Raw genomic sequence first — 26,350 nt, 5'->3', positions numbered from 1 at the left:
CTGACGCATCCTCATGCGAAGGGTGGTTGGTAGAGAGGTGCCCCCCAGGGAAGCATCACAGGGGGCTCCTTAGGCGGCACCTCCACAGAAATAAAGCGCCCGCGCCAACAGTCACTGTGTCCCCCATGCCCTGGGTCCTTGCAGCACGTCTGGAGGTGAACAGATCTGGCTCCGGGGTGTTTGGGATGGGGCAGGGCATGGGGGGAGAATCCCGTGCCTGCTGCCCCAGTCCAGTTGACTGCGAAGCCCAAAGACCCACTGCTGCTCTCTAGCTTCACACACGCCCTGGGAACATCCCCCAGCCCCCACTTTACAGAGAGGAAACCCAGGACACTGTCACACAGGGACTCGGAGGCAGAACAGAACCCAGGAGTCCTGACTCCCAGCCTCGCTGCTCTAACCACTGGACCCCACTGCCCACCCAGAGTTGGGGAGAAAACGCAGGAGGCCTGTCTTCCAGCCCCCACTGGTCTAACCACTGGACACCCCTCCCTGCCCAGAACCAGGGAGAAAACCCACTCCCAGCCCCTCCTGCTCCAACCACTGGACCCCACTCCCCTCCCAGAGCTAGGGAGAGAACCCCAGGGTCCCACTATGCAATGCTCTCTTTCCTAGACATCAAACACCTGATGGTGCCACTCCTTTCTGGACCTCAGCTGTCCAGCATCCGTCAGCTCCACCCTGCCCTGGGGGCAGCCCCTTGCCTGATACTTCCCGCGAATCCTGTCCTGGGGGCTGAGCACGCAGACTGTCCCCTGGTCATCCATCTGGTGCCTAATGCCAATGTGGGGGAGAAGCCGGGCGACCCCCATTGGCACAACAAGGCCACCCCACTCCCCCCACGGCTCCCAGACCTAGCCCTTCTCTCTGCCACTGGTCACAGGGTTACAGGGGGGAAGAGAAACCTCTGCTGGGTCAGACCAAAGCTTTTGGCTTTGAACAAACCTTTCCCAGAGGAGTAAATCCCCAGAGGGCCCTGCACACAAGCGCACTTGCTGCCCAGGGCCCAGACAGAGGGGTCTAGGGGTACGGCGGGAGGCACCCCAGTCAAGCCACTCATTTAAGATCCGGTGCCCTTAAACTTCAGGATCCAAGACTCAAATCTCTCCAGGTCCTTATGCAGCGGCCATCACTCGGCAGCCACCAGTGTTGAGGGCTGAATGGTCACAGCGCCCCCAGCAGGCAGGGAAGCACTGCTAACCCGCAGGTAAACCGAGGCCCAGAGCAACTGAGTTGCTTCAGGCAAATCAGTGGCAGAGGCAGGAACTGAACCCAGTGGCCTGTGTTCCAGGCCAGCCTGCCTTCCCCTTGGGGGCTGAATCAGGACTCCTGGACTAGCAGGAGCTGGGGTCTTTTGGCCACTGTGACTGGGAAGAGACCTGCCTCCTTGCCGTTCCCAGGTAATATACAAGCATGCGTGCTGCTGTTCTTCTCTGCCGTGTAATTCCAGCAAATCTACCCGGCTAAACCCCCGTCTGGTTACAGCCTGGCGGGAGCCTCTAAGCTTCACGCTTGGACCTTCACGGACACAGTGCTCGGACCCTCCTGCTCCCAGGCCCAGCTCTGCCCCGGCCCCTCCTCGCTGCTTGGCCAAAGGAGATGTGCCTCCCCCCCACGCAGTATAGGGTTTATGACCCCAACTGGGCAGCACCAATGGTATCCAGTAGAGGGCAGGGCTGAAACACACTCAAGGCTGCAAATTGCCCTGCCGCTGCCTTCTATTGGCTGGAATCAGAACGGCTCTACTGTGTGTCATAGACCCCTATACCGCTACCAGGGATTATCCTTGGGCTCAAGGAGGGATGGGGGAGGTCTCGGAGTAGCAAAAGCTGGTCTCAGTGACTTGATGGGCTTCTAACGTCTCTTAACTACTAAGCCCAGGTTACAGGCCCCATTTAATCCATGCCACTTAGCAAGTGCACGGTCCCTCTGTACAGAGCATTCTCCAGGCCTTTGTCCAGCCTGTTTTTAAACCGCACTCACACCCCGTCCATTAGGGAGCCCATTCCCAGCCCAACAAGATCTCAGACTCAGGTGGCTGGCCCTGAGATTCAGCCTTCATTTTGCTTCCCCCCATCTCAGTCCGTCAATGCTGGTTGCAGACGTGAGTCCTGCTACCTAGGACAAAGCTGCAGCAAGTCCGTTTAGACTCTCTCCTGAACAGATGTAAAACCCCTGGTCTCGTTGTTTTTATGTGGGCTGAGACCTTCCACTGCTGCTAGAATCCACAGGCAAAATTCCCCTCTGTCTTCACGGCTAAAGTCTGCACAGAGACCCTCTCCCCCCACCTCCAGCTGCAGACTCTGTGGGGGATTCCCCATGCAGAAGATGGCATGAGTGGCAACGGGGAGGACTGCAGTGTGCTGATTTCAGCGCCCAGGTGGCAGAGATCTGAATGGCAAGGGACTGAATTCATTGGTTAGGCAATCGGCAGGGCACTGCAGTCAGCAGGCCAGGGCAGATCTCAAATGCGGTGGAGTGATTCCTCAGTCTGCAGTCCCCTGCTGACTGCACGGGCTGTGAAATCAGCCCCCTGCAGTGGAGAGCTGCACTGAATTGAACTGAAATTGAACCATCTGCAGTGCAGGAAGCTGATTTCACCCACCATCCGGTCAGTCCTGCCTGGCAGTAGAGATCAGCACCGAGTTCCTATGGTATACTGATTGAAGCGGTCTGATTTCACTGATTGCATAGCCAGTGAAGTCAGCCCTCTGCAATCAAGATCATTGAACTGCAGTGTAAACACTGAACCATCACCATATAGTTCAGAGAATACGCGCCGGAGATCTGCAGTGACTGATCCAGTGCAGATTCCGGCTGAGCACGCAATAGGAATATAGTGCAAGATTCTGTCCTGGTGCAATTCTCACTGACATCAGTAGATGCTGCACCCTCTTGCACAAGGGCTGGATTTGGCTGCTTCCCCAAAGGCCTTATTAACAGAGGTTCTGAACACCTGGACCACCCATTTATTTCAGCTAGGGTTGTGAGTACCAAGCAGTTCTGAGAGTCAGGCTTTGGGTCATGATGAATTATACTGATCTCTGGGAAGGCATCTGGAAATTGCCAGTGACTGCAGCACATTCACCGAATTGCACTGAGTTGCCAGTGATCGCAGTGCACCTTCCAAAGCACACTGATTTCCGGAAAGGTGTGTCAGATTGCCAGTGACTGCAGGGCACCCACGCATTTTTTGAAACCATGCACCAAATTGTTAACGACTGCAGGGTGCCCGCCGCATTGCAGATATCGAAAGTCATGCCCGGAGTTGCCAATGCCCCCACTAAACAGCACCGATTTCAGAAACCATACACTGAATTGCCCGTGATTGCAGCGCCCCCACTGATTTCAGAAATCCTGCACCAAACTGCGAACCGCTGAATCGCAGATTTCAAAACTCAAGCCCCGAGTTACCAAGGATTGCAGTGTCCCCACTGAATTGCACTGATTTCAGAAATCAGGCACTGAATTGCCAGTGATTGCAGCACCCCCCCACTGATTTCAGAAATCATGCCCGGAATGGCCAGTGATTGCAGCACACTCCCCTCCCCCCACTGATCTCAGACATCATGTGCCGAATTGCCAAGAACCGCAGCGCACCCGCTGACTGGCACCCATTCGCTGATGCCCACACTGCACCGATCTGGAATGACTGCGCCAATTCCCATGACTACAGAACCCATGGGAGCCAAACCGGGGACAGGGAACTGGGCCCAGACCCACCAGGAGACGCAAGGGAAGGGAGCCCCATGCAACTTACTTCTCTGACTTCTTCTTGCAGGCGGCGTCCCCACTCAGATCAAGCAGCTTCCGCTTGCAATTGAACTTGTCCCGGAGGCTGTCGCTGCCAAATCTGGGCTCCTTGTTGGGCACCTTGAATCGCCCGGGTGCAATGAGGAAACCTTCCCTCTCCTTCAGGTTGTTGATGGTGTCCAGGTGGTTCCGCACGGCGCCCTTTGCCTCCTTGCGGCCCTGCCTCATCTGCCGTAGCACTGCCAGGGCGGCACACACCACCAGGGCCAGGGTCACCAGCCCCAGGGCAAAAGAGATGGCCAGGGCCACGGGGAAGGGGTCATCTACCGCCAGCCGCCGGCTGCTGGCCGGGCTGGGGCCCTGCACCTTGAACTCGCAGCTGGAACCCATGTAGCCGGCCGAGCACTCGCAGACGTGGCCGGAGAAGTGGGTGTAGCAGGTGCCGCTGTTGAGGCAGGGGCTGGAGCCGCAGGCGTCCACCCGCAGGCTGCAGTCCTTGCCCCCGTAGCCCAGGTTGCAGGAGCAGCTATAGCTGTTGGCTCCGTCCAGGCAGGTGCCGCCGTTGACGCAGGGGTTGCAGGCGCAGTCATCGATGTTGTGCTCGCAGTGGGTGCCGGTGAAGCCCGGCCGGCACTTGCAGAGCACGCTGCGGCCCAGGTCCAGGCAGAGGCCGCCTAGGAGGAAGCGGTGGAGCGTCAAACGGGCGGGCGGAGGGGGGCCTGGCCACGGCTGATCCCAGACCAGGTGTGGTGGGCGCGGGGAGGGATGGTCATCGGGCCATAGGCAGGGGCCAGGACTCTGCCAAGGATGCACCAGGTTCAGATTAACCTCTGATAGCCCCAGCCTGGATCAGGACCCCGGTGAGCTTAGCACATGGAGGGCAGTTCCCCAGGGCATGTCCCACCCAGACAGTTTCCTGCCAGGGCGGGGCCCTCGGGCTCTGGTGGCACCTGGGACTCTCCTGGCATCTGCCTTTGGCCACCTGAGGACCAAAAGAAATGTCTGAGTCTCACTAGAGTTACTGGAGTCGACCCAGGGTCCGAATGGCCTGTGCACTACAGAAGGTCAGACTCGATGAGCCGATGGTCTGACCCTCTCTGTGCTGGGAGCTGTACGCAGGCACTAGACCGAGGTGCCCTTTGATCTCCGACAATATGATCAGCAGGCAGCTGCTCTGAGCCCAGTGAGGCATGTCTCGGTAGCACCAATCAGTCCAGGAGCCCCAGTGTGCCGGGCGCGGCACACGCACGCTCCCTGCCCAGAGGTGCTGGCTGTGGAGTTAGAGAAAGGACCATCGCCCTCCTTTCCCAGAGGGGGAAACCAGCCAGAGCTGTCGGCGACTCATGCAGATGGCAGGGCTGGGAAAAGAACCCAGGCGTCCTGAGTTCCAGCCCATTGCCTCAGCAGGGAGAGGGGCTGAAGTGACAGAGCTGGCAGCTCTGACCCTTCGCTCACAAAATGTATGAGCTCCCCCGCTCCTTCCTCTGCATCCCCACAGCCAGCCCCATGCGCCCTTTCCGGCGGGGAGCTCTGGCTGCCCATCGCATCCCACTTCACCCACCATGCTGCTAGCCAACCAGTCTGCCCCTTCCCTGGCTTTGATGAGGTGGGGGGGCAGATCCCTCCCAGCTGAGTGGGAAGCTGCAGTGTAAGGAGACAGGGAGTGCTGCCCCGCCCCGTTCCATCCAGCAACTGGCAGCAGATGCTACCGAGAATGGTCTAGCTTTTCTAACCTCCCCCTTTGCATCCCCAGCCCCCGGGAAAGTGACCTGATCGCGACCGACAGCACAAAAACTTTCTGAATTGTCCTACACCAAATGGGCTTCATCCTATCACTGGACTCCCCAGCCCAGGTCCTCGGCTGATGTCTACTGGCCCAGCCCTGCCAAGCCGTGCTGGATTCACACCAGGTGGGGATCTGGGCCCATTGACTCCAATGGAGCAATGCTGTTTTATACCACCAGGGGATCTGGCCCCCGCATCCTACAGCAGGGAGTCTCACTGGTTAATGAGGCGCCATGGATTTAATACAAAAACACCTATTTTTAAAGGAATGTGTGAGTGCTCCTTTGGGTGGAAGACAGCCAGACAACCTCCTGGGGAGTTGTCTGGCTGTCTTCCGCCCATAGCCAGACAGTGCCCCCCCTCAGCCTCCTGGGATCATCAGGTCATTGCCGGACAACACCCTCAGGAGCCACGAGAAAAATCTCGCCTGGCATCAGCTCCCCCGGCCACAGAAGAGCTGGGGAGCTGGCGACACAAAGGTAATTGTTATTGTGATTCCAGCTCACCACAGGACAGGACAGGATTATGCTCATCAGGGCAGGGACTGTGTTTTATTCTATGTCTATACAGCACCTGGCACAATGGGGTCCTGGCCCATGATGGGGAGTCTTCGGGAATCGCGTAACATACCCAATAGCAATAAAAACGTACAGCACCTGGCACAATGGAGCCCTGGGCTCTGACTGGGGGTGGGGATGTCCCTAGGCTTTACAGTAATACACCTAATAGCAATCAGAATACACGCAATACAGGCCAGGCCCAGGACTGGGGCTCATAGGTGCTACTGCAAGGCTAGTTATAATGTTAGATAGCAGGGTGACCTTGGGGCCAAGGACCTGGCCTGTGACTCTAGAGACCTTAGTTCTAGTTTCAGCTATGGGTGATGGGCAAATCAGTTCCTTTTGCTCTCGCTCTGTGCCTCAGTTTCTCCACCTGTAAAAAGAGGGTAATGATACCAATCTTCTTGGTAAGGTGCTCTGAGATCGGTTGATGGAAAGACCGAGGGGTCGTGATTATTAGTAAATCCTAATATGGTGCCTGATCCTGCTTCTGGCTGTAAATCCAGAATATCTCACAGTGGATCCTGATGTGCACTGGTGTAACAGCACAGATTTGGGTCCCAGATCGGGCCCTTCTTACCCCCCATCGCTGCCTCTCTGGTTTTGCTGCTTCTCATTCCTGTTAGCTGAATTAGCCGGATTCCAGTCCTCATCACCCCCACCAAAGGAATGGTTAGCCCTGTTCCCAGCACAGAGGCAAATGCTGCTCCTAGTTACCCCTGTGCAATGCCTGGCTGTCCATGAGAGCAGAATTTGAAGGCACTAAGCCCTAAGATGGGGCTGCATCTGAGCACAGTGCAGAAGGAAAAGGACAAGAAAGGCTGGAGGCTGCTCCATTTACAAACCCCAAGACTGCTCTAATTTACAGTCAGCTGGTCACACTGCTGAGGGGGACTACCCAGCCAGCTGTGCTTCTCCCCAGCCATGCCCCTTACCCCGGGGATCGACTACTATTGCAGTGCTTCTTGTTCATAGAGTCTGACTCCAAGGTCAGAAAGGAGCATTGTGATGAACTAGCCTGGCCCTTTGCATCGCACCGCCCTCAGGGCCTGGCTGAATTAATTCCTTTTTGAGCCAGAGCAGGGCTTTGAAAACAAAAATCCCATCTTGATTTCAAAATGGCCAATGATGGAGATTGCACCGCCTCTCTTGGCACTTTCCGCTCTTCCAAGGTGTCAATCCCTCTCACCGTTCAAATCGATGCCTTATTTCCAGCTTGAATTTGTCCAGTTTCAGCTTCCAGCCATTGGATCATCGTCCACCTTCCTCTGCTAGACTGAAGAGCCCATGAGCAAATTCTTCCTCCTTGCCTAGATACTGATCAATGGGGATCCCGTCACCCCTGTTAAGCTGAACAGATCGAGCTCCTGGAGTCTCTCACTGCACGGCAGGTTTCCCAATCCCCTAATCATTCTCATGGCTTTTCTCTGACCCCCTCCAATTTACCAACATCCTTCTGTGACAAAACTCCACCAATCTCCCGTGAGTGCGTATGCAAGCAAGGGCACAATCTGGCTTGCTTATCAGTGATGCCCGAGCCAGTAACAGCCCAGACTGACTCTCAGCTCCCTGGGGGCAGGGGCATCTCTTTTATGCCCAATTTGCGGGCCTCTTGGGATTCTCCTCCATTTCTGGGAGCAGCTCCCCCTCTAAGCATTTGCCACGTTTGGACTTCGGGACCCTTTTGACAAGCTTCCTCCTGCTCTTTCAGGTCCCCCTTGCGGAAGGTTAGTGCTATCTTCTGGAACGATTCTAACCTATCGGGGATGTTCAGCGTCAACCTATTAACAGAATTACAGCACCAGCTGCAGGCCCCATTGTGTCAGGCGCTGCACAGACAGAGAGAGAGACAGTCCCTGCCCCGAAGAGTTCACGATCTAAAACACCAATCAAGACTGGATCCCCCTCCCCAGAAGATCTGCTCTAGTTCAAACCAGAACTAATTCAGGGCAGTCCTAGGGCCTGGGTTATACAGGCGGTCAGTGATTGATGATCACATGGGTGCCTTCTGGCCTTGGAATCTGTGAAAGTGTGGGAGGGGAAACCAAGGTACAGTGTGAGGAAGGGGACTTGGCCAAGGTCACATGGCAGAAATGGGAATATAACCTTGGTTTCCAGAGGCTCAGTCCAGTGCTCCGTCCACTAAGCCACACAGCCCACTGAGTGACTCATCTCCAGCATGTTACTTAGCACTGTTGTTTCTATGATGATAGCACTTAGAAGCCCCAGTCAAGGAGGGCCCCTATTGTGCCAAGGGCTGTACCTTTTTATTGCTATTAGGTGTATTACAGAAGCACCTAGCAGCCCATCATGGCCCAGGACCCCATTGTGTTTGGTGCTGTACATTTTTATTCTAATTACATGTATTACAGTAGCGGCTGGGAGCCCCAGTCAGGGACCAGGATACAAGGCTGCCGAGGTAAAACATTTTTATTGCTATTAGGTGTATTACATTAGCACCTAGGCCATTGACCAGAACCCCACTGTTTTAAGTGCTATTAGGTGTATTACGGTAGCGTCTTTGCTACCCAATCGTGGACCAGGACCGCATTGTACTAGGCACTGTACATTTGTATTGCTATTAGGTGTATTACGGTAACTTTGCTGCAGGGACCACCCACCATGGACCATGCCTCCATGGTGTCCGGTGCTGTACAGACACATGATAAAATACAGCCCTGTCTCCAGTGAGCTCCTAATGTAGGTGTAAGCAAAGACACAGCGGGTGAGTGGGACGGGCGGTGGATCAGCGGAAGTTAGCTGTAATTTTCCATCAGCCAGATTTTTCAATGAATCTAAAATGCAAGATATGGTGGGGAGTTTGGGGGGCTACCCCGCTTTTTCTGCGGTGGGGGTGAGAAGGGGAGAGACAAAAGGAACCGTACCCCCAAACTTGCACGTTTTGTTGTTGTTTCTTTTCTGAATTTTTGGCAGAAAACACTTCCCCCTTTTCAGGGAGCCTGAGCTGCAAAAGCCCAGCCATCTCAGTGCACGACGCCAGACGAGGGAGAACAGCCCCTGCACTGCGTGCGCTCTTAGCCAGCCCACCACGTCTCCCTCTGTGTCGTTGCCTAATTCGGAGGCTGAGTGTATGCCCCTATGGTGTGCCGTACTGCAGCCATCCCAGATCACAGCTGTGTTGTGCCAGAGGCTGTGGAGACACGTCAGGCTTGCGACACGGACCGGCACGGCTGTTCCACAATAACTCCCCAGACGGACGCTCTTTTTCTGGTGTACGAGTTCCTTCTGCCAGTTTAGCTTAACCCACTTCAGAATGAAGAGCATCCACATGGAGAGCTATTGCAGAATAGCACTGGCACTTCAAACCCACAGCCTGCCTTCACTCAGAATAATTCTCTGTGTAGACAAGGCCATGCCCCTAAGAGCTTACAGTCGAAATAGAAAACGGGGGATTATTATCCCCATTTGACAGATGGGGAAATTTAGGCACAGCCAGTCTAAGTGCTTCCCATGCAGACCTGGACTTCTCCAGCTACAAGCATGGGAAGCCACCCATCTGCACCTCTTGCAATACAAACACCTGGGCCCTTGCTAAGTGGGGTGAGACCCCCCCCCCCCCTGGCTTTCTGCCCACCCAGATCCAGGAGCTTAGAGGATAAGAGAGCAGGACGGCCAGGCTAACACAGGTCCCCCACTCTATCCCGCATGCTGCCTCCCCGGGAGAAAAAAGCAGCCTGGCCCTTACTGTTCAGACACGGGTTGTTTGTGCATCGGTCAATCTTCTTCTCGCAGTTGGAGCCGTGGTACCCCACGGGGCAGTGGCAGGTGTAGCCGCCTGTGGGCTTCTCGGCGCAGGTGCCTCCGTTGAAGCAGGGCCCGTCGGCACAGGTCATGGCGCTGATCTCGCAGTTCTTCCCATAGAAGCCCTGGGGGCAGGTGCACTTGTAGCCATTCTCCAGATCCTGAGAGCAGGAGGTCGGGGGGGGAGGGAGAGGGAGAGAAGCAGCAGGTTCTAGATGAAATCTGTAACCACTTGGGTGGGGACATGGGGTGAAGCTGGGGAACGAGCACCCAAGAGATTGAGGAACCTGACTGCCGCGGAATTGCAGTGGCATCCGAGCACAGGGTGCTGTGAACATTACATGACTGACGACCTCAGCTCTTCGTCAGGAGAAGGAAGCCAGCCTTATGGGACAGATGCTGCGCTGGGGCTAGGGGCTTGTCCACGCCGCGGGGGCTGTCGTGGCAGAGCTTTGGTGCTGGAACTGTGCTGGCATTGCTGTAGGAAAACTGCCCCCCTGAGCAACCGCAGCTAGACGGATGGGAGAATTCTCCCAGCACCCCAGCTGCATCCACACAGGGGGCGAGGTGGACAGGGGGATTTTTCTTGCCCCTGAACACCATCGCTCCATCAGCCTAAATGCCACATTTCCAGGTGGTCACAGCTCCATCCCCGGCTCTGCCACAGGCTCCCCAGGCAGGTCACGGAGGTCCACGTCCTCAGAGCTACGTAGGCACCTAACTCCCATGGGGACCTGAGTCTTAAAGTTTTGTCAATGCACAATAATTGTCCTGCTCTAACTACTGAGATGGGTGGCTCTTTGGGCAGGGGCTGTCTTCTGGCTCTGCGTTTGTACAGCCCCTGGCACAATGAGGGCTTGGTACATAACTGGGTACCTAGGCACTACCATAATACACCCAATAGAAATAATGTACAGCTCCTGGCACCATGGGTCCCTGGTCCATGACTGGGGTGTCTAGGCCCTACTGTAATATACCTAATAACAATAAAATGTAGTGTTTGGTGTAATGGGGGACCTTCTAGTCCATGACTGAGGTTCTGTGGTGCTACCATAATACACCTAATAAATTAGTCTTGTTAAACCTGTACAGCCCCCAAGAGTGGATGCAGGTAGCCTGGGACAAAGGGGCTGGTACCCACACAGGAAGGGAATGAGCTACACTGGCAAAAGGTATATTGATCCCACTATAGCTGCTCCACACTGTGGGTTGATACAGGATAACTTTATCCGTTTAAAAAAAAGAAAAAGATTCATAGCCCTGACTGGCATTGTCACTCTGGGACAAAATGTGTGTGTAGAGCCAGCCTCAGTCCTCAGCAGACAGAGTTGATGCAGGAGGCTAGATCAGATGGTCAGAGAGGGCCCTTACAATCTATAACCCTTCTGTGCCTCAGTTTCCCTTTTGTAAAATTGGGAGAATAATCCTTCCTTTCTCTGTCCCGTCTATTTCAACTCTGAGTTCTTCAGGACACGGACTGGTTCTCATGGAGCCTTGATCATGGCTGCTGTGTGTCTGGGCAGCGCCCGGCCCAACGGGGCCCTGATCTCGGTCACTGTGTGTCTGGGCAGCGCCCGGCCCAACGGGGCCCTGATCTCGGTCACTGTGTGTCTGGGCAGTGCCCAGCGCGACGGGGCCCTGATCTCAGTTGTTGCTTCTAGGGGCTCCCATAATACACCTAATAGTAAATGTGCAGCTGTGGCTAGAAAAAGCAAAATGTTAGGGTGCAGAAGGACTGAGATGGGAAATAGCTGAAAATATTCGAATGTGCCTTATATAAAACAGTAGGGCAGTCTGGCTTGGGAGAACTGTTCCATTCAGGCCCCACCGTGGAATGGGGCAGTGACACACAGAGGGATTTCATAGATAGGCAGTGAGAGCACTAGAGATCTGTATTATCACTAATATTTATGAGGTGTATTAGAGTAATCCCCATCCCACCCTCTTGGCCGGTCTTTTTGGAGGGCATTCCCTAGATGCAGTGACCCAGACCCAGTCAGGGCACAGTGCTGGGCGCTGCACAGACACAGAACAAGAGAAACAGAGAAAGCTGGAGCTGTGTAGCTGAGAAAGGAGACCTGATCAAAGAGAGGATGGTGACAGTAGCTCTTCACCCTGGCACCTAATGCAAGGCAGCATGTTCAAAGCTGACGACTGGCTTGGTACACAAGGGACCACTGGCCTGCGGAACTCTCTGACACATGATTATCGTCAGCATTGAAGCCAAGAGCTGGGCAGGAGTCAAACTCAAGGACTGGCTATTTGGGCATATCCAGACTTATCTGAAAGAGGTGTTTTGGAAGGGAGCTAAACCCGCACGCTTCAGGACATCATCCAGTCTCTACCTGACCCAGGTTGGGAAGCAGCTTCCCCGCTGGGCAGGTTATCCCCTCATTGCCCAGTAGGCGGGTGTCTGACGCAGCTGGGACTGGCCGCTGTTTGAGACGGGATACCAGGGTAGATGGGCCCCTGGTCTGATCCAGTCCAGCAGTTCCTGTGGGCCTAGCAATGAAGAGGTGCCCATGCCAGATGGCGGTTCTGAGGCCTGAAAAGCCAGCCACAATCTCAATTGGCACATGGTGTTGGGCAAGGTCAGGACTCCGATTGGAGGCTTCTGGGAAGGTGGGGGAAAACGGGGCACAGCAGGAAGCTGGGCGGATGATCCAGTAGGGGGCGCTCTCCCCTTGTGGTCAGGGCTGACCCCAATGCCCCATTGCAGGGCTGCAGGGCACATGGCTCAGCAGGGGGCAGACTCCAGCACTGAGCTGGTGCTGCCGTCCTTCGGAGGCAACGTAGAATCGAGGAGATGTCCCTGGCACCCCCTCCACATCTGTCCGTGGGTCTGAACCACCAGCCATGCCGCCTCCCTACATGTGCCCTTCCTTGCAGCTGCAGCTAGGGCGGGAACCTTTCCACCTCAGCTTTTTCCGTAGCATCCTGCATGCAATTATAATGGATTTCCTTTCCCCCACCTGGATCTTTATGGGGATGTGGGAGTGTGACCCAAGCCTCTTTTGATGCCAACAGGCAGAGGGCCCAGGGCTGCACACAGCTTCTGAGGGTGCCCTGGGCTTGGTATTTATAGACTAAAAGAGCCCCGTAAGGTCTCTAACACAAGCCCGCATCACACTGCCCATGAACAGTTTTGCAAGAGGCCCGTGGGGATAATACGTACATAGCTATGTACAGAGAGTGGAAATCATGGTCTTAAAGCCTTGTCGTTAAAGGCAGGAGCCCCAGAAGTCACGTGTCTTCAAGCGGGTTCCACCGGACAGGAGATGAAGGTGGAGAAGGCTGAAGGGTGTGTATCTTACAGTGGAGGTGTATTTGCTAATGAAGAGCATGCAGGGACTTCAAGAGAAGATGAATAGGAAGAGGTGAAGAGAGGGGGCCATGTTTTGCAGGTAAAGAAACATCTGGGGGAGACAAAGGCTTGATCTTACTAATGGAAGTGCTCTGCCATCCTGCTTGAAAACCGCTGGGAGAAGGACTTTGGGCTTCTTAAACAAGAGGGCGTCTTGTTAGTCAAGCTCAGGCTCTAGAAGGCGTGCTATGATTTGATTTTCTATGTCACCCTGGCATCCATTCACAGATCCCAAGGCCAGAAGGGCCCGTTGTGATCTCAGACATCCTGCCTAACACAGGCCAAGGAGCTGCCCTTAAACAATTCTTGGAGCAGATCTTTTGGAAAAACATCCCCGCTTAATTTTAAAATTGCCAGTGAGGCAGAATCCACCGGTAAATTGGTCCTGCGATGAATTACACTCACCCTGAAAAACGTAGGCCTTTGTTTCCTGCCTTTTGGCTTGCTGCCATTCAAATCTCTGTTTGACAGCCATGTACTGGCAGCTTTCCCTATAGCCAAAGTTAAGTGCTGGCCATTCAGCGGAGCTGGGGTCTGGGATGGACCTAACAAGCCAGCGTGTTCTTTTGGGAGCAGCAGCTCCGGGAACTCTGCGAGTGCCGGGGGATGCTCAGAGGGTGCGGGGGTTGGAGTGGGTCTGTTGCTAGCCTGCGTGGGGAGTGGCACAGGGAGAGGGGAAGGAAAGGGGATCCCAGGATACCCGGTAGCTCTGCCCAACACCTGCCTTCATTCTGCAGGCTTAAGAGCCTTCCTCTGTGCGGCTGGGACAGCTGCCACCTAGACCCTCCTGCACCCTGCTTCAGAACTCAGGGTGGGATTGCCAGGGGCCAGGCTGGTACACCACCACCCCCCGCACACACACACACAGAGCCTCTCCCAGGCAGGCGCTCTGACCACTAGACCCCCCTGCCTTTCTATTAACTCTGCACCCACCGGAGACAGCTGTAGGGCGCTGGGGCCCTGCTCGTCTAAGGGCACAGAAGGCAGCTAGGGCAGAGCTAGATCTGCTATAGGGCAGCTCAGCCATTTTGTGGGGCATGGACAGGGTGTGGGAGGGGTCATTTCCCCAGCCGCCAAACCCTCCCAGTCCCACCCTCCTGGCCACAATCTTTTCAGAGGGGTGTTTCCTAGACGCAGAGACCTCCCCCTCCCCAGCCCTCTGCGCACAGGAGGGAGCCATCTATAGCACTGCCCATCACCGTAGCCTCCAGGCTGCACAGTCGGTCCCCGTGGCTAGAGGAAGGAGACTTCACCCCCACCCCCAATGGGGATCTAGCGCCCTATACAGATGTGGCCGCTGCCTCCCTTATTGCAGGGGCTGGGGAATAAGGCTCACTCGTCCCCCCTGCCATGGGCTCCAGCACCCAGCCCGGCTCCTCCGCCATGCACGACTCCCCTCCCCCCAACTGCGGTGCTGGTAATGGGGTGGAGAGATGATGCTGACGATGTGGGGTGGGGGTTGGGGTACAGTAGGGTGGGGGAGGTGATGCGGGGGGTGCAGTGGCATGGGTGGTGGGGTGCCGTGTGGTGGGATGGGGTGATGCTGACGTTGTGGCTGCCTCCATTTGAGCAGGGGTGGGGGTGTTAGCAGAGGGGTGCAGTGGAGGTTACAGTGAGGAGGGGTGCAGTGGGATGGGGTTAGTGGGAGGAGTGCAGTGGTGTGAGGTTTAGTGGGGGTGCAGTGGGGCGGGGGAGGGGTGATACTGACGTCACAGCTGCCTTTGTTCTTGTAGGGGTTGGGGTTGCAATGGGGTTGGGGGTGTTGTGGAGTGGGGGGCTGTAGCTGGGCATGGGGGCTACAGAGGGGTTGGTGATACAGTGGAGTGGGGGAGGCAATGCTGGGGGGTGCAGTGGCATGGACTGTGGGGTGCCGTGGGGTGGGATGGGGTGATATTGACATCACAGCTGCCTGCATTCCAGCAGGGGTGGGTGTTTTACCAGAGAGGTGCACTGGGCAGGGGTTAGTGGGAGGGGTGCAGCGGGCTGAGGTTTAGTGGGGGGTTACAGTGGGGTGGGGATGTTAGTTGGGGTGAGCCATGGGGTGGGGGAGGGGCGATACTGACATCACAGCTGCCTCATTCTTGTGGGGGTTGGGGTGGCAATGGGGTTGCGGGTGCTGTGGAGTGCCGGGGGGCTGCAGGGGAGTGGGGTGGGCATAGGGGGTTCCGTGAGGTGGGGGGGTTACAGCGGGGTGCAGGGGCTACCGAGGGGGTGCCGGGGGGTGGGGCGGGGGAGGGGTGATACTGACGTCACAGCTGCCTCCGCTCTTGCAGGGGTTGCTGTCGCACTCGTTGGTCTCGATCTCACAGCCGGTGCCCGTGAAGCCGGCCCGGCAGCTGCAGGTGTAGCTGCCCTGGCCCGTGTTGGTGCAGGTGGCGCCGTTCTGGCAGGGCCGGTGGTTGGTGCAGTAGTTGAGGTCCTGGTTACAGAAGAGGCCGCCCCAGCCCTCGTGGCAGTTGCACTGCCAGGGCTGGCTGCAGGCGCCGTGCAGGCAGCCCGGGTAGCGGACGCACTCGTCGCACAGGCGTCCCTGCCAGCCGAGCCGGCACTTGCACTCTCCGGGCCGCTCGCAGTAGCCGTGCCGCTCGCTGCAGCCGGGCAGACAGATGGCTGGAGAGTGGAACAGAGGGGAGAGAAGGGGGGGTCGGGGGAAGGGCAGGGGGGGGAGGGAGAAAGGGGGGTCGGGGAAGGGGAGAGAGGAAGAGGGTGTGGGGGGAGGAGAGAAAGGGGGAGGGTTGAGGGAAGGGGGAGCAAGGTTTGCTGTACAGATTTATGGTCTTTAATCACAGCTGGCACCTGCCACCATCCCACCTGCCTCCAAATCTCACGTGCTTGAGATTTAGTGGAGGTAGGGGGGAGGCTCCTGTCTCCATCCCCCCCAATCTATTGTTCCCTGGAAAGAGGGGGAAGCCCTGACCCACTCCCTGATACCCCTATCCCCCTCCCCCGATGCCCATATCTTCCATGTGCTCCGGGCGGGCTGGGGGGACGGGCGGGAGGGAGCAGCTGGTACCCTGGTTGAATACACTGAGGAGGGGTTGGGAGGTGTGGGGTTGGATGCTTGTTGACAGCCATCTCCATGCCCAGCGGAAATAGGGCGGGGGAGGTAATGGAGTGCAGGGGAAGAAGAGGGGCTGGGCATTCAGTGAAGGGACTTTCCATGGCTGGTGGGGCTGGGGAGGCAGGAGGGGAGGGTTGGACACTGACTGACAACCATTTCCATCCAGGCCCGATGGCTGTGGGGAAGCTATGCGAGCTGCGGGGGGCAGAAATGCTTAGTGTAATAGAGCTTGGAGTGGGGCAGCTGAGGAGGGTGTGGAGTGGGGCGGGGATTGATGGTAATTGAGGGTAAATCTCTGGACTCTCGGAGGCTGCGGGGGCAGCTTTAGTGTGCGGGGGGTGGGTTGGCTGTTTCCGTGGAGGAGGTGGTGGGTGCACTCTGAGGACCATTTCCACACCTGCCAGGGTTGTGGGGGCGGGATGGGGGCAGCAAAGCCAGGGGGCAGGCGCTCATTGAGAGCAATCTCGCTTCCCCATGGGGCCCAGGGAAGTGGGGGCTGGGCACTTATGGCTGGTGATCTCCACGCCAGATAGGGCTGGGAGGTGTGAAGTGTGTGAGATGGGAGGTGGAACAAGGTGTATTTGGGGGGCAGCGAGGCATGTGGGGAGGCCCTGAGGGGAGCAAGGCATTTTGGGGGGATCATAAGGGGAGCGAGGCACATTGAGGGGAGCAAGGCACATTGGGGGGCCCTGAGGGGAGCGAGGCATGTTGGGATTCATAAGGGGAGCGAGGCATATTGGTGGGCCCTGAGGGGAGCGAGGCTCGTTGGCGGCCCTGGGGGAAGTGAGGCGCGTTAGGGAGGTACTGTCAGGGTAAGGCCCTTAACTGCATCTGCTCAGTACTTCTGATGCTCCAACAAGCCCGCGAGGCTGCCGGACTGGCAGAGGAAGCTAGTAGGCCAGTTCTCCTAGAAGCTGCTCGCCGCCTGTTCAACGCCCATGGCCTCTCTGCCTCCCTGGGTTCGTCTCTGCAAGCTTTGCTCCTGCTCTGCTCCTCCATAGCTCCAGCCTAGATCCTGCCCTCACCCAGGCTTGTTCCCATCCTGTCCCAGCCCCACTCCTGCCTTCCCTGACTCCTGGCAATCCAGTTTCTACCCTCGGCGCTGCTGGTGAAGCCAAATCTCCGAGCACTAGGCCTGACTGCCTACCACCCAGTCCACTGACAGTTTGAGCAGCCCAAAGTGAACAGAGGGAACTAGGCTGACAAGGGACACAGAGCAGTGGCCCGTATGGATCCCTGCCTGGCCAATATTCACCTGCCAGAGACATAGGGTGCCTTGCAGACCCCGCAGGCCCAGGTTTCTATGCTGCAGTCACAGGTTGCTGCCCCACCGGCACAGGCAGACAGTACTGCCCCCAACTCTGCCCCTTGCTCCACATGAAACAAAGATTCCCCTGCCTGATAATTAAACTTATCAGGCACATTTTGGGGGTTTCTTAATCAATGTCGGCTCCTTTTTCTTCTGCGCCCGCAGTTGTTCCCCACTGATCAATGCAGAGTGGGGCTGATTAACAGCCTGCTGACTGGGAAGGCTCTGACCATGCAGCCCCACTCCTAGGACATCCAGACCGAGGTGGCACTCCCATCTCTCATCAGTAACCCGCATCAATAGGTGTCGTCAGGTACCTTGGCCATGACTGAGCAGGTCCTGGCACATCTCAAACTTCTTCTGCAAATCTGACATCCCTCCCTCTCTGAGGTCCACCTGGAGCCACTGGTGAATTCAGGTGCCCCAAGGCAACTTCACTGATCAAGGCTTTGCATATCCCCACTCAATGCAAGGACACTGCAGACTGGTGGAGTCTAATGATGGCTCACTCCTCTTATCAGGCCCGGTTACCCACCAGATCAAACCTCTGGAAGTTGTGACTCACCAAGAGACCCTTCAGTTGGGACTTATCCAAGCGCCACATTTTCCAGTAGTTCTCGGCATGCCTTAACTCACTACCCATGACCCTTGTATTTGTGGAGGGTGGGCACGATGCAGTTCTGCTCCCCGCATTGCCAACAATTCTGTCTCCTGAAAAGTGACTGTGGGGACTAGACTGGGAACCCTTCATGGTTCAGACTCAAGATTCCAAGTCTGAACAGGTTCACCCCCAGGAAGTCTCATTAACCACTACAGTACAGTGCACGGCCCGCACATTACTGTTTAAATATAAGAATTCTGCTGACTTTTTTGACAAGAAGAACGTGGACACTCTGCCACCCGATTGCAGCTATGACTGTACCATCGATCTCCAGTCTGAAGCAAAAGATGCATCTTCTTCCTTTCCGAGCCAGAGCGTCAGGCTTTCCATGACTACCTCCAGGGAAATTTACAAAAGGGATTTATCCATCCTTCCATGTCTCCAGCTGGGGCTCCAATTTTCTTTGTAAAGAAAAAAGACAGATCACTAAGGCCCTGTGTTAAACAGAGTCACGATTCAAAATCGATAGCCTTTCCCTGTCACTTATTAGCTTTTCAAACAACTCCAAAGATTTTTACTAAGTTGGACCTTCACAGGGTCTATAACTTGGTCCAAGTTAGAGAGGAAGTTGAGTGGCAGACCACCTTCCATACACAGTATGGATATTTTGAATAGCTGGTCATGATGTTCGGTCTGTGTAAAGCCCCAGCAAAATTCCAGCACTTTGTAAATGATATCTTCAGGATGTGTTGGACCACTATGCAGTCTTCTCCTCCTCCTCCTTGTGTCTTTGTCACAAACTAGATGTTTTTTCAGAGCACCACAAGCAATGGCTCTTTCTGTCACTGCAGTGAGGTCCTCCTTCATATAGATCTCCCCAAAGAGTCAGGAAACGAGCAGGTGTTCCATGGCGTGCACCTCACTGCACTTGCATATATTCATGTCAATAGAGTAGTCCCATTTGATTATATGGGCCTTTGATCTGCCACTTTGCGTGTGCAGGTGGTTCAGGCATTGCCACATAGACCAGTCTGTATCGACCCCTCTGGGAAGGTCCTCCTGCGGTTCCAGATCTATTTCAGTGCGTCCAACTACGCGTAGTCTTTCATTCCATAACTTCAGTCGTGCCTTGCCAGCTGTTGGATCCAAGGGCACAACACTGGTTATAAAATTCTTCTGCAATTTAAGGCATTTGATTACTCCTTCGTGACCATATAATGGATGCCTTGGATCTTCCCTCTGCTGTGATCTTTGCCTTTGGTTTGCTACTTTCCTCCTGATATCAAGAATCCTGTTATTCCACAACAACTGTTGTTTAGAACAGGATCTAATTTCTTGGCATGGATGGATTGTTCCCACCCTGGACATGCATACTCTGCTATGGAGTAGCACAAGGCAATAGCAGTGGTTCTCAAAGTAACTGGATTGTCTCCTCACTTTGAGGTGACCAACTTTCAGAGGAGGTTGTTGCAGGTACTAACTTTCCCTTTCATCTGCTCTACACATGCTTTGAAGGAAAGTATCTGGTCCAATGTCTCCCCCACGTAGACGGGGTTTGGATGATTAGCCAGTGGGATTCCATCCCAGGTGATGTTTAGTTTCTGCTTGGCTTCTCGATGGCGTAGGTGAAAGGCCATCACCGGTGTCTTGGTCGGGTTGGCACAAAGCTGGTTCTAATTGTAATAAACTAAGAGGTTGCTCAGTGTACGTCAGTCTCTTCTCGACAGTCACAAAGTCCTTCTCCTGTGACATGATGTATAGATCATTGGTGTATATAAAGCTCCTTGTATTGCTTTGTGTGGGCTGGTCATTGTTATATACGTTGAAAAGGACTGGTGCTAACACACTGCCCTGTGGGAGGCCATTTCATTGTTGTCTGCAGCTTCTCTGTTTCTTGCACAGTTCTATGTAAAAACGCCTGTTCTCCAGAAGAGATCGAATGAGCTGCACTAGGTGGTATTCGTTTGTCATACCATAGACTTTGCCAAGCAAGTTTTGGTGGTTGACTGTGTTATGTAGTCATTTATCTGAACAACATCCTCATCTTTTCAGACAATCAGGCTTCTCATGATCAGCATGTCTGCAGCGTCCTAAAAAGAAAGACTTTGCCAACACCATCTACATGCCAAGCCCGAAAAATGCAAGTTTGACCAGGATACAATATCTCCTCCAAGGAATTAACATGAGCCCATGCAGGGTGGCGGTCATTGCCAACTGGGCCACACCAAAGGACACCTGCAGGGTCTAATGGTTCCTGGGCTTCACTAACTTCTACCAGCGGATCATTGAGGGATTTTCCAGTCGAGTTGCTCCTCGGACGTTCCTTCTGTGAAAAGGAGTCCAGTTCACCAGGTCTTTGGAAGCCCAAACCGCCTTCGATCAGCTAAAAGAGCAATCCACCACAGCACTCAGCTTGATTCACCCAGCTCCTGCTAAACCATTCATGGGGGAAGCTGATGCATCCAATTTCACCCTGGGAGCAGTACTAACTGGTGGGTCCTGTCAGTTGACTTCACCCATGTGCCTATCACTCTTACAAGCTAGCCCCAGCAGAGAAGAATTACAATATCTGGGATAAGGAACTCTTAACTATTAAGGCAGCATTTGAGGAATGACGCCACCTATGAGAGGGGGCCAAGTTCCCTGTCCAAGTGCTCACAGATCACAAGAACCTGGAATATCTTCCAACAGCCAGACACCTCAACCAACAACAGATCAGCTGCTCCCTCTTTTTCACATGGTTTGACTTCACAGTCACCTACCACCCAGGAGCAAGAAATGGGAGGTTCAACACCCTGTCCAGTAAGGCCAAGTACCTCCAAATGGGTAAGAAAACTCCCTCTGCAATTCTAGAGGCATCCAACTTCATCAACGGCACAGCAGACAACAGCCTAATGGAGTCAATTCGTACCTTGTTACCCAACAACTCCTTCACTGCTCAGATCCACCAGACTCTGGAGAATGCTGATGCCCCACCAGGTTCCGGTTCCAAGATGGGGTCCTCCGCCATAAGGACCATAGCTATGTCTGGAAGCAGCAACCAAGGCTGCAGGTTCTTAAGTTATGTCAAGACGCACCTCTTTGCAGGGCACTTCAGGCACCTCAAGGCCTGGAGCCTAATCACAAGACATTTCTGGAGCCCAGGCTTGCACGCCTCAAACAAGAGCTACATAAGATCCTGTGCACGGACCAAGTGCCCTTGCTCAAAATCACTTGGACTTCTCCAGCCCATGCCCATTCCACTTCAACCATGGGCTACCATTTCCATTGGCTTTATTGTGGAGATACTGCCTTCCCAGGGACATACAACAGTCTTAGTTGTGGTCAACCTCTTAATCAAAATGTCACACTTTGCCCTCTGCCGCACCCTCCCTACTGCCCGGGAAACGGCTTGCCTCTTCCTGGAAAACATTTTTTGGTTCCATGGATGGCCATCATGTCGGACCTTGGTTCTCAGTTCATTTCTCGGTTCTGGAAGACATTTCTAAAACTTCTGGCAGTTGAGCCCCTCCTCTTGACTGCCTACCATCCACATGCTAAAGAAGAAACAGAGCGGGTCAACCCGATTTTTGACCAATACCTGAACCACTTCTTGAATGATCATCAAGACAACTCACGTGCTGAGTTTGCTTACAATAATGTCACTCACGCCTCTACTCAGCAAAGCCCATTTTTTGCCAACTAGGATTTTCACCTCCACTTTCTTCCAGACGTCCCCACAAACTCTCCAGTACCAGCAGTCACAGATCTAGCTACCTATCTCCACCAGGCACACCAGGAGCGCAAAGAGCACTTACAAACAACCAAGGAAGCATATAAATATTCTGAACGGAACCGCCCGGCTGTCCCCAACCTTGCCTTAGGAGACAGAGTCTGGCTGGTCACCCACAATCTTAAATCTGCTCGTGCCTCAGCCAAACTGGGCCACCAACATCTGGGCCCTTTCAAGATTGAGGCACGAATCAACCCAGTAACATTTAGATTGCCCAAATTACCCAAATCTCTGAAGATCCATCCCATATTTCATGTCTCCCTTCTGAAGACATACATAGAGAACCCCTTCTCCCATCACTCCAGTCCTCTGCCTCCCCCTCCCCTGTAACAGTCCAAGGACATGACAGGTATGTAGTTCGGCAAATTCTTGACTCCTGACGAGTCAGAGGGCAGCTCCAATAGTTGGTGAGGGGGCGCCTCTGTCAGGAATAAGGCCCTCAGCTGCACCTGCTCTGTCCTTCTGACACCCTAATGGGCCAGCGACAAATGGACGGATGGACTGCCCTGCCAGACTGGCAGAGGAAGCTAGCAGGCAAGTTCTTAAATCTAGCAGCAGCAGTGGCTGCTCACTGGCTGCTCAACACTCATGGCCATGGCCTGTCTGCCTCCCTGGACTCGTCTCTCCAAGCCCTGCTCCTTCACCACTCCAGTCCAGATCCTGCCCTGCGCCCAGCCTTGTTCCCATCCTGCACCAGCCCTGCGCCTGCCTTCCCTGGCTCCTGGTGATCCGGTTCTGACCCTCGGCTCCAACTCCGCTTGACCCTTGGCTCTGGTATTTGGAGTCCGACCACTAGGCCTGACCACCTACGACCTGGTGCGCTGAGAGCGTGCGGAGAATGAGGTGTGTTTGGGGAAGGGCGTGAAGGGAGCAAGGTGTCTCGGGGGGAGTGAGGTGCATTGTGGGAGTACAAGGGGAGCGAGGTTTGGTTGGGGGCTGGAGACGGAGTGAGACAGAGATGTGTCGGGAGCAAGGTGTGTTGGGGGTGAGTGAGATTTGGTGGGGGTCAGAGGGCAGCGAAGTGTTATCAGGAGTGCGAGGGGAGTGAGGTGTGTCGGGGAGAAAGGATTATTTAGGGGTGGGGAGTGAGAGATGTGTTTGGGGGCGGAGCAAGGTGCATTCAAGCATAGCGGGTGAGCAAGGTGCATTGGGGTGAGGGGAGGTATACTGGGGGTAGACAGCTGAACAAGGTGTATGGGGCGAGTGGGGCAAGGTGCGTTCAGTTGGGGGAGCAAGGTATAATGGGGGGCAGGGCGTGGGGTAAGGTGTATTGGAGAGTGGGGTGAGGTGGTTCAGGGGGCAGAGTCCAGACAGGCACATTACACACCTATGTCTGACCATCTTCTCAACACTTCACCAAGGGGGGCATGTAGGGGGGCATGTGGGGTCTCTGCCGAAAGCTAAGAACTAGCTGATCATCATGGTTACTGCAAGATGCATGTACGGGAAAGAGTTTGAGACATGGAAAATATCCAGTAGCATGTTCCAAAACCGTTGGCGATGGAGCACGGCACCTGTGGCAGGGCGGGTGGCAGCTCCCTCAATCAGGAGTGCAAACCATCAGCATATTTCAACCCAGCCGTATGTTTCCAATCTGGACCAGATGCAGGCCTGAGCCTGGACAAAGACAAAAGAACCCCGAGAAAAGATTCTGAACAGGGGATCCCCAGGGCTGAAGTCAATGAAACTCCCTGGTTATGAGACGAGACAAGGAATCTGGGACTGTGTAGGAGAAGAAGACAGGGCACAAGATGACATTCATTACAGAAGCAGCACACCGCCAGCACAAGTGTTGCGTACAACGTGGGTCCCAGCTCTCTGGACTGGACAAGCGCTGGAAGGACAGACCATTGGGTGAGAGAGACCTTATTAGACTGGAAAGGGAACTTGGTAAGAAGTGCAGGCTCTAGATTGCTTTTTATATTTTCCTTTTATCTGTAAATGCAGGTGACTTACCTGTAAAAGCAGTTTCTTAGAGATGGGTGGTCCCCATCTGTATTCCACACCTGGGTACCCACGCACTCCAGGCTCCTGAAATTGGTCCAGACCTGCGCAGTTGCTCTCCTCCTGCTCTGATCTGAGGGTATAAAGGGCAATGCTGACTGACACCTCTCCTGTTCATCTCCTCACTGCAAATCAGAAAAGAGCCGCAGCAGAAGGGAAGTGGAATATAGATAGGGACCACGCTTCTTGAACAACCTCTAGTTACAGGTAAGTAGAATCCATTTCTTCTTCGAGTGCTGATCCCTCTGCATATTCCAGGCACGGGTGATTAGTGAGCGCTACTCAGACAGGAGAAGGGTGAAAAGGTGCAGTTAATCCAGATGTCTGTAACACCCCGTCCCAACAGCTGCATCTGCAGGAGAGGGCTGAGGCTGCCTTCCAGAAGTCTGGATAGCTACATCTCAAAGCGACGCTGCTGAAGTTGCCCCATATGGGGAAGGGCAATGCGTAACTGAGAGCAAAGGGGGATACAGCCAGAAATCCACTAAAGAGAGTCTCTGAGCAGACAACATTTGTCCTTGTCTTCGTTCTGCTACAGCAACAAACACCCAACGCGTTTTTCTAATCGGTGTCGTTCTCTGCAGACAGAAAGCCAAAGCTCGTCCGACATCTTCCTCGGAAGCATGAGGTTAAGGAAAGAAAACCGGTAAGGGAACAGATTGATTGACGTGGAACTCCCATTGGGGATGAATTTCAGATGGAGGTGAAGGCAAACCTTCTCCTTATGAAACTTGTAGTACGGTGGGTCTTCTGTAAGAGCTCCTAGTTCGCTCACCCTTCTAGCTGCTGGGATGGCAACTTGGAAGATGACCTTCATGAAGAAGTAGAACATGGAACCAGTGGTTCAAAGGGAGGTCTGGTAAGCATGGGAAGCACAGGATCGAGGTCCCATTGCAGCGTGGGTTTCATAACCGGCAAGAAGGCACTAATGAGATCTCTCAGGAGTTTGACTGTTGGGTGATTAAAAATAGAAAAGCCAGAGGCTGGAAGGCACTAATTGCTGCTCAGTGGACTCGCAGCAAGCTAATGGAAAGGCCCAACATGTTGAGATGAAGGATGTAGTCAAAGATAGCAGGAAAACTCACCAACTTGGAGGGCAAATGGTTCCATTTAGCCAGACAGCATTTTCTGATGGGCTCTTTCCTGCTTCGATTGAGAACAGATTGGACGTTTTCTGAACGTGAAGGTTCTAAGTCTGATTCGCATCCGAACACCAGCCCATAAGACAGAGGGGGTCTGGACTGGGGGCGTCTGGTTGTGCCGTTCCCATGCATCAACAGATTGAAGAAGGGTTGGATGGTGATGGGAGGCTGGGCTGACATTTGCAGAAGGAAACTGTCTGGGGGTCGGTTGGACATAATGAGAATGACTCGAGCTTTGTCGTGACAACTCGTTCTCAGTACCTGTAGTAGTAGCAGGATGGGAGAAAAGGCGTATCTCAGGTGGCCTTATCCAGGATTGGAGAAGGCTGTTACCTTGCAGTCCTTGCCCAGAGCAACCCGGGTAGTAGTAGCGGGATGGGAGAAAAGGCGTATCTCAAGTGGCCTTATCCAGGATTGGAGAAGGCTGTTACCTTGCAGTCCTTGCCCAGAGCAACCCGGAGCAATATAGGGTGAATTTCTTGTTTGTCTGGGGTGCCAACAGGTCCCGGGATGGCATTTTCCACTGGGTGAATATCTCGTTCAGGGCAGAATTGTGTAAGTCCCATTTGTGGTCTGTGGAGACATGTCTGCTTAGATTGTCCTCCAGAGAATTCTGTGCCCCTGGTAGGAATGTCACCAAGAGTGTTATGCAGCTCCTCAGATACCAGTTCCATTAGCTGATGGCCTCTGCACAGAGAGAAAGGGTTCTTGCACCACCCTGTTGGTTTACGTAGAAGACGGTCGTCATGTTGTCTGACGTTAGATGGACATGGCTGGATTGAATCAATGGGAGGAATGGATTGCAGGCTAGGCAGAGTGCTCTCAGCTGTAGCAGAGGGATATGCACCCTGCCTTCTCGACAGGTCCATGTGCTCTGTGCAGGGGGATTGCCCATGTGAGGTCCCCATCCTATGAAGGATGGGTCCATGACACTGTTCGTGTCGGGTGAGAATGCAACAAAAGCGACTCCCACGCGCACTGGCTCTGGGTTTGTCCACCAGGCCAGAGAAGATTCGACCTTGGCTGGAACTTAGGCCAATAAGTTTTGGCTGGAAATTAGAGGCAGGCTTCTAGCCATCAGAGGAGTGAAGTTCTGGAACAGTCTCCCAAAGGGTAAAAATCCTAACTCGTTTCAAGACGGAGCTTGGTAAATTCATGGAGGGGATGGTATGAAGAGATTGCCTGCAACGGCACCTGGCCCTTCCACGACTGCTGTTAGCAAATATCCCCAGTGGCC

At 54.4% G+C, this 26,350-nt stretch overlaps 1 protein-coding gene across 1 annotated transcript in view; it reads right to left on the bottom strand.

Moving 5' to 3' along the window:
• Window positions 1–26,350, bottom strand: part of DLL3 (delta like canonical Notch ligand 3) — a 235,760-nt gene that overhangs the window by 172,030 nt on the left and 37,380 nt on the right. Inside the window, exons 6-8 of the mRNA XM_067557309.1 lie at window positions 15,473–15,834; window positions 9,805–10,021; window positions 3,761–4,427 (exon numbers count right to left, since the gene is read on the bottom strand). Coding sequence (XP_067413410.1) covers window positions 3,761–4,427; window positions 9,805–10,021; window positions 15,473–15,834 — 1,246 coding nt within the window. The remainder of the gene's footprint in view (window positions 1–3,760; window positions 4,428–9,804; window positions 10,022–15,472; window positions 15,835–26,350) is intronic.

The sequence above is a fragment of the Emydura macquarii genome, unplaced genomic scaffold, assembly GCF_026122565.2.
Source record: "Emydura macquarii macquarii isolate MOO-44397 ecotype Brisbane River unplaced genomic scaffold, CSIRO-AGI_Emac_v2 contig_1790, whole genome shotgun sequence".
Taxonomy (NCBI): Eukaryota; Metazoa; Chordata; order Testudines; family Chelidae; genus Emydura; species Emydura macquarii.
The sequence above is the reverse complement of the archived record's forward strand: the minus strand, read 5'-3'. Positions and strand labels throughout refer to the sequence as shown.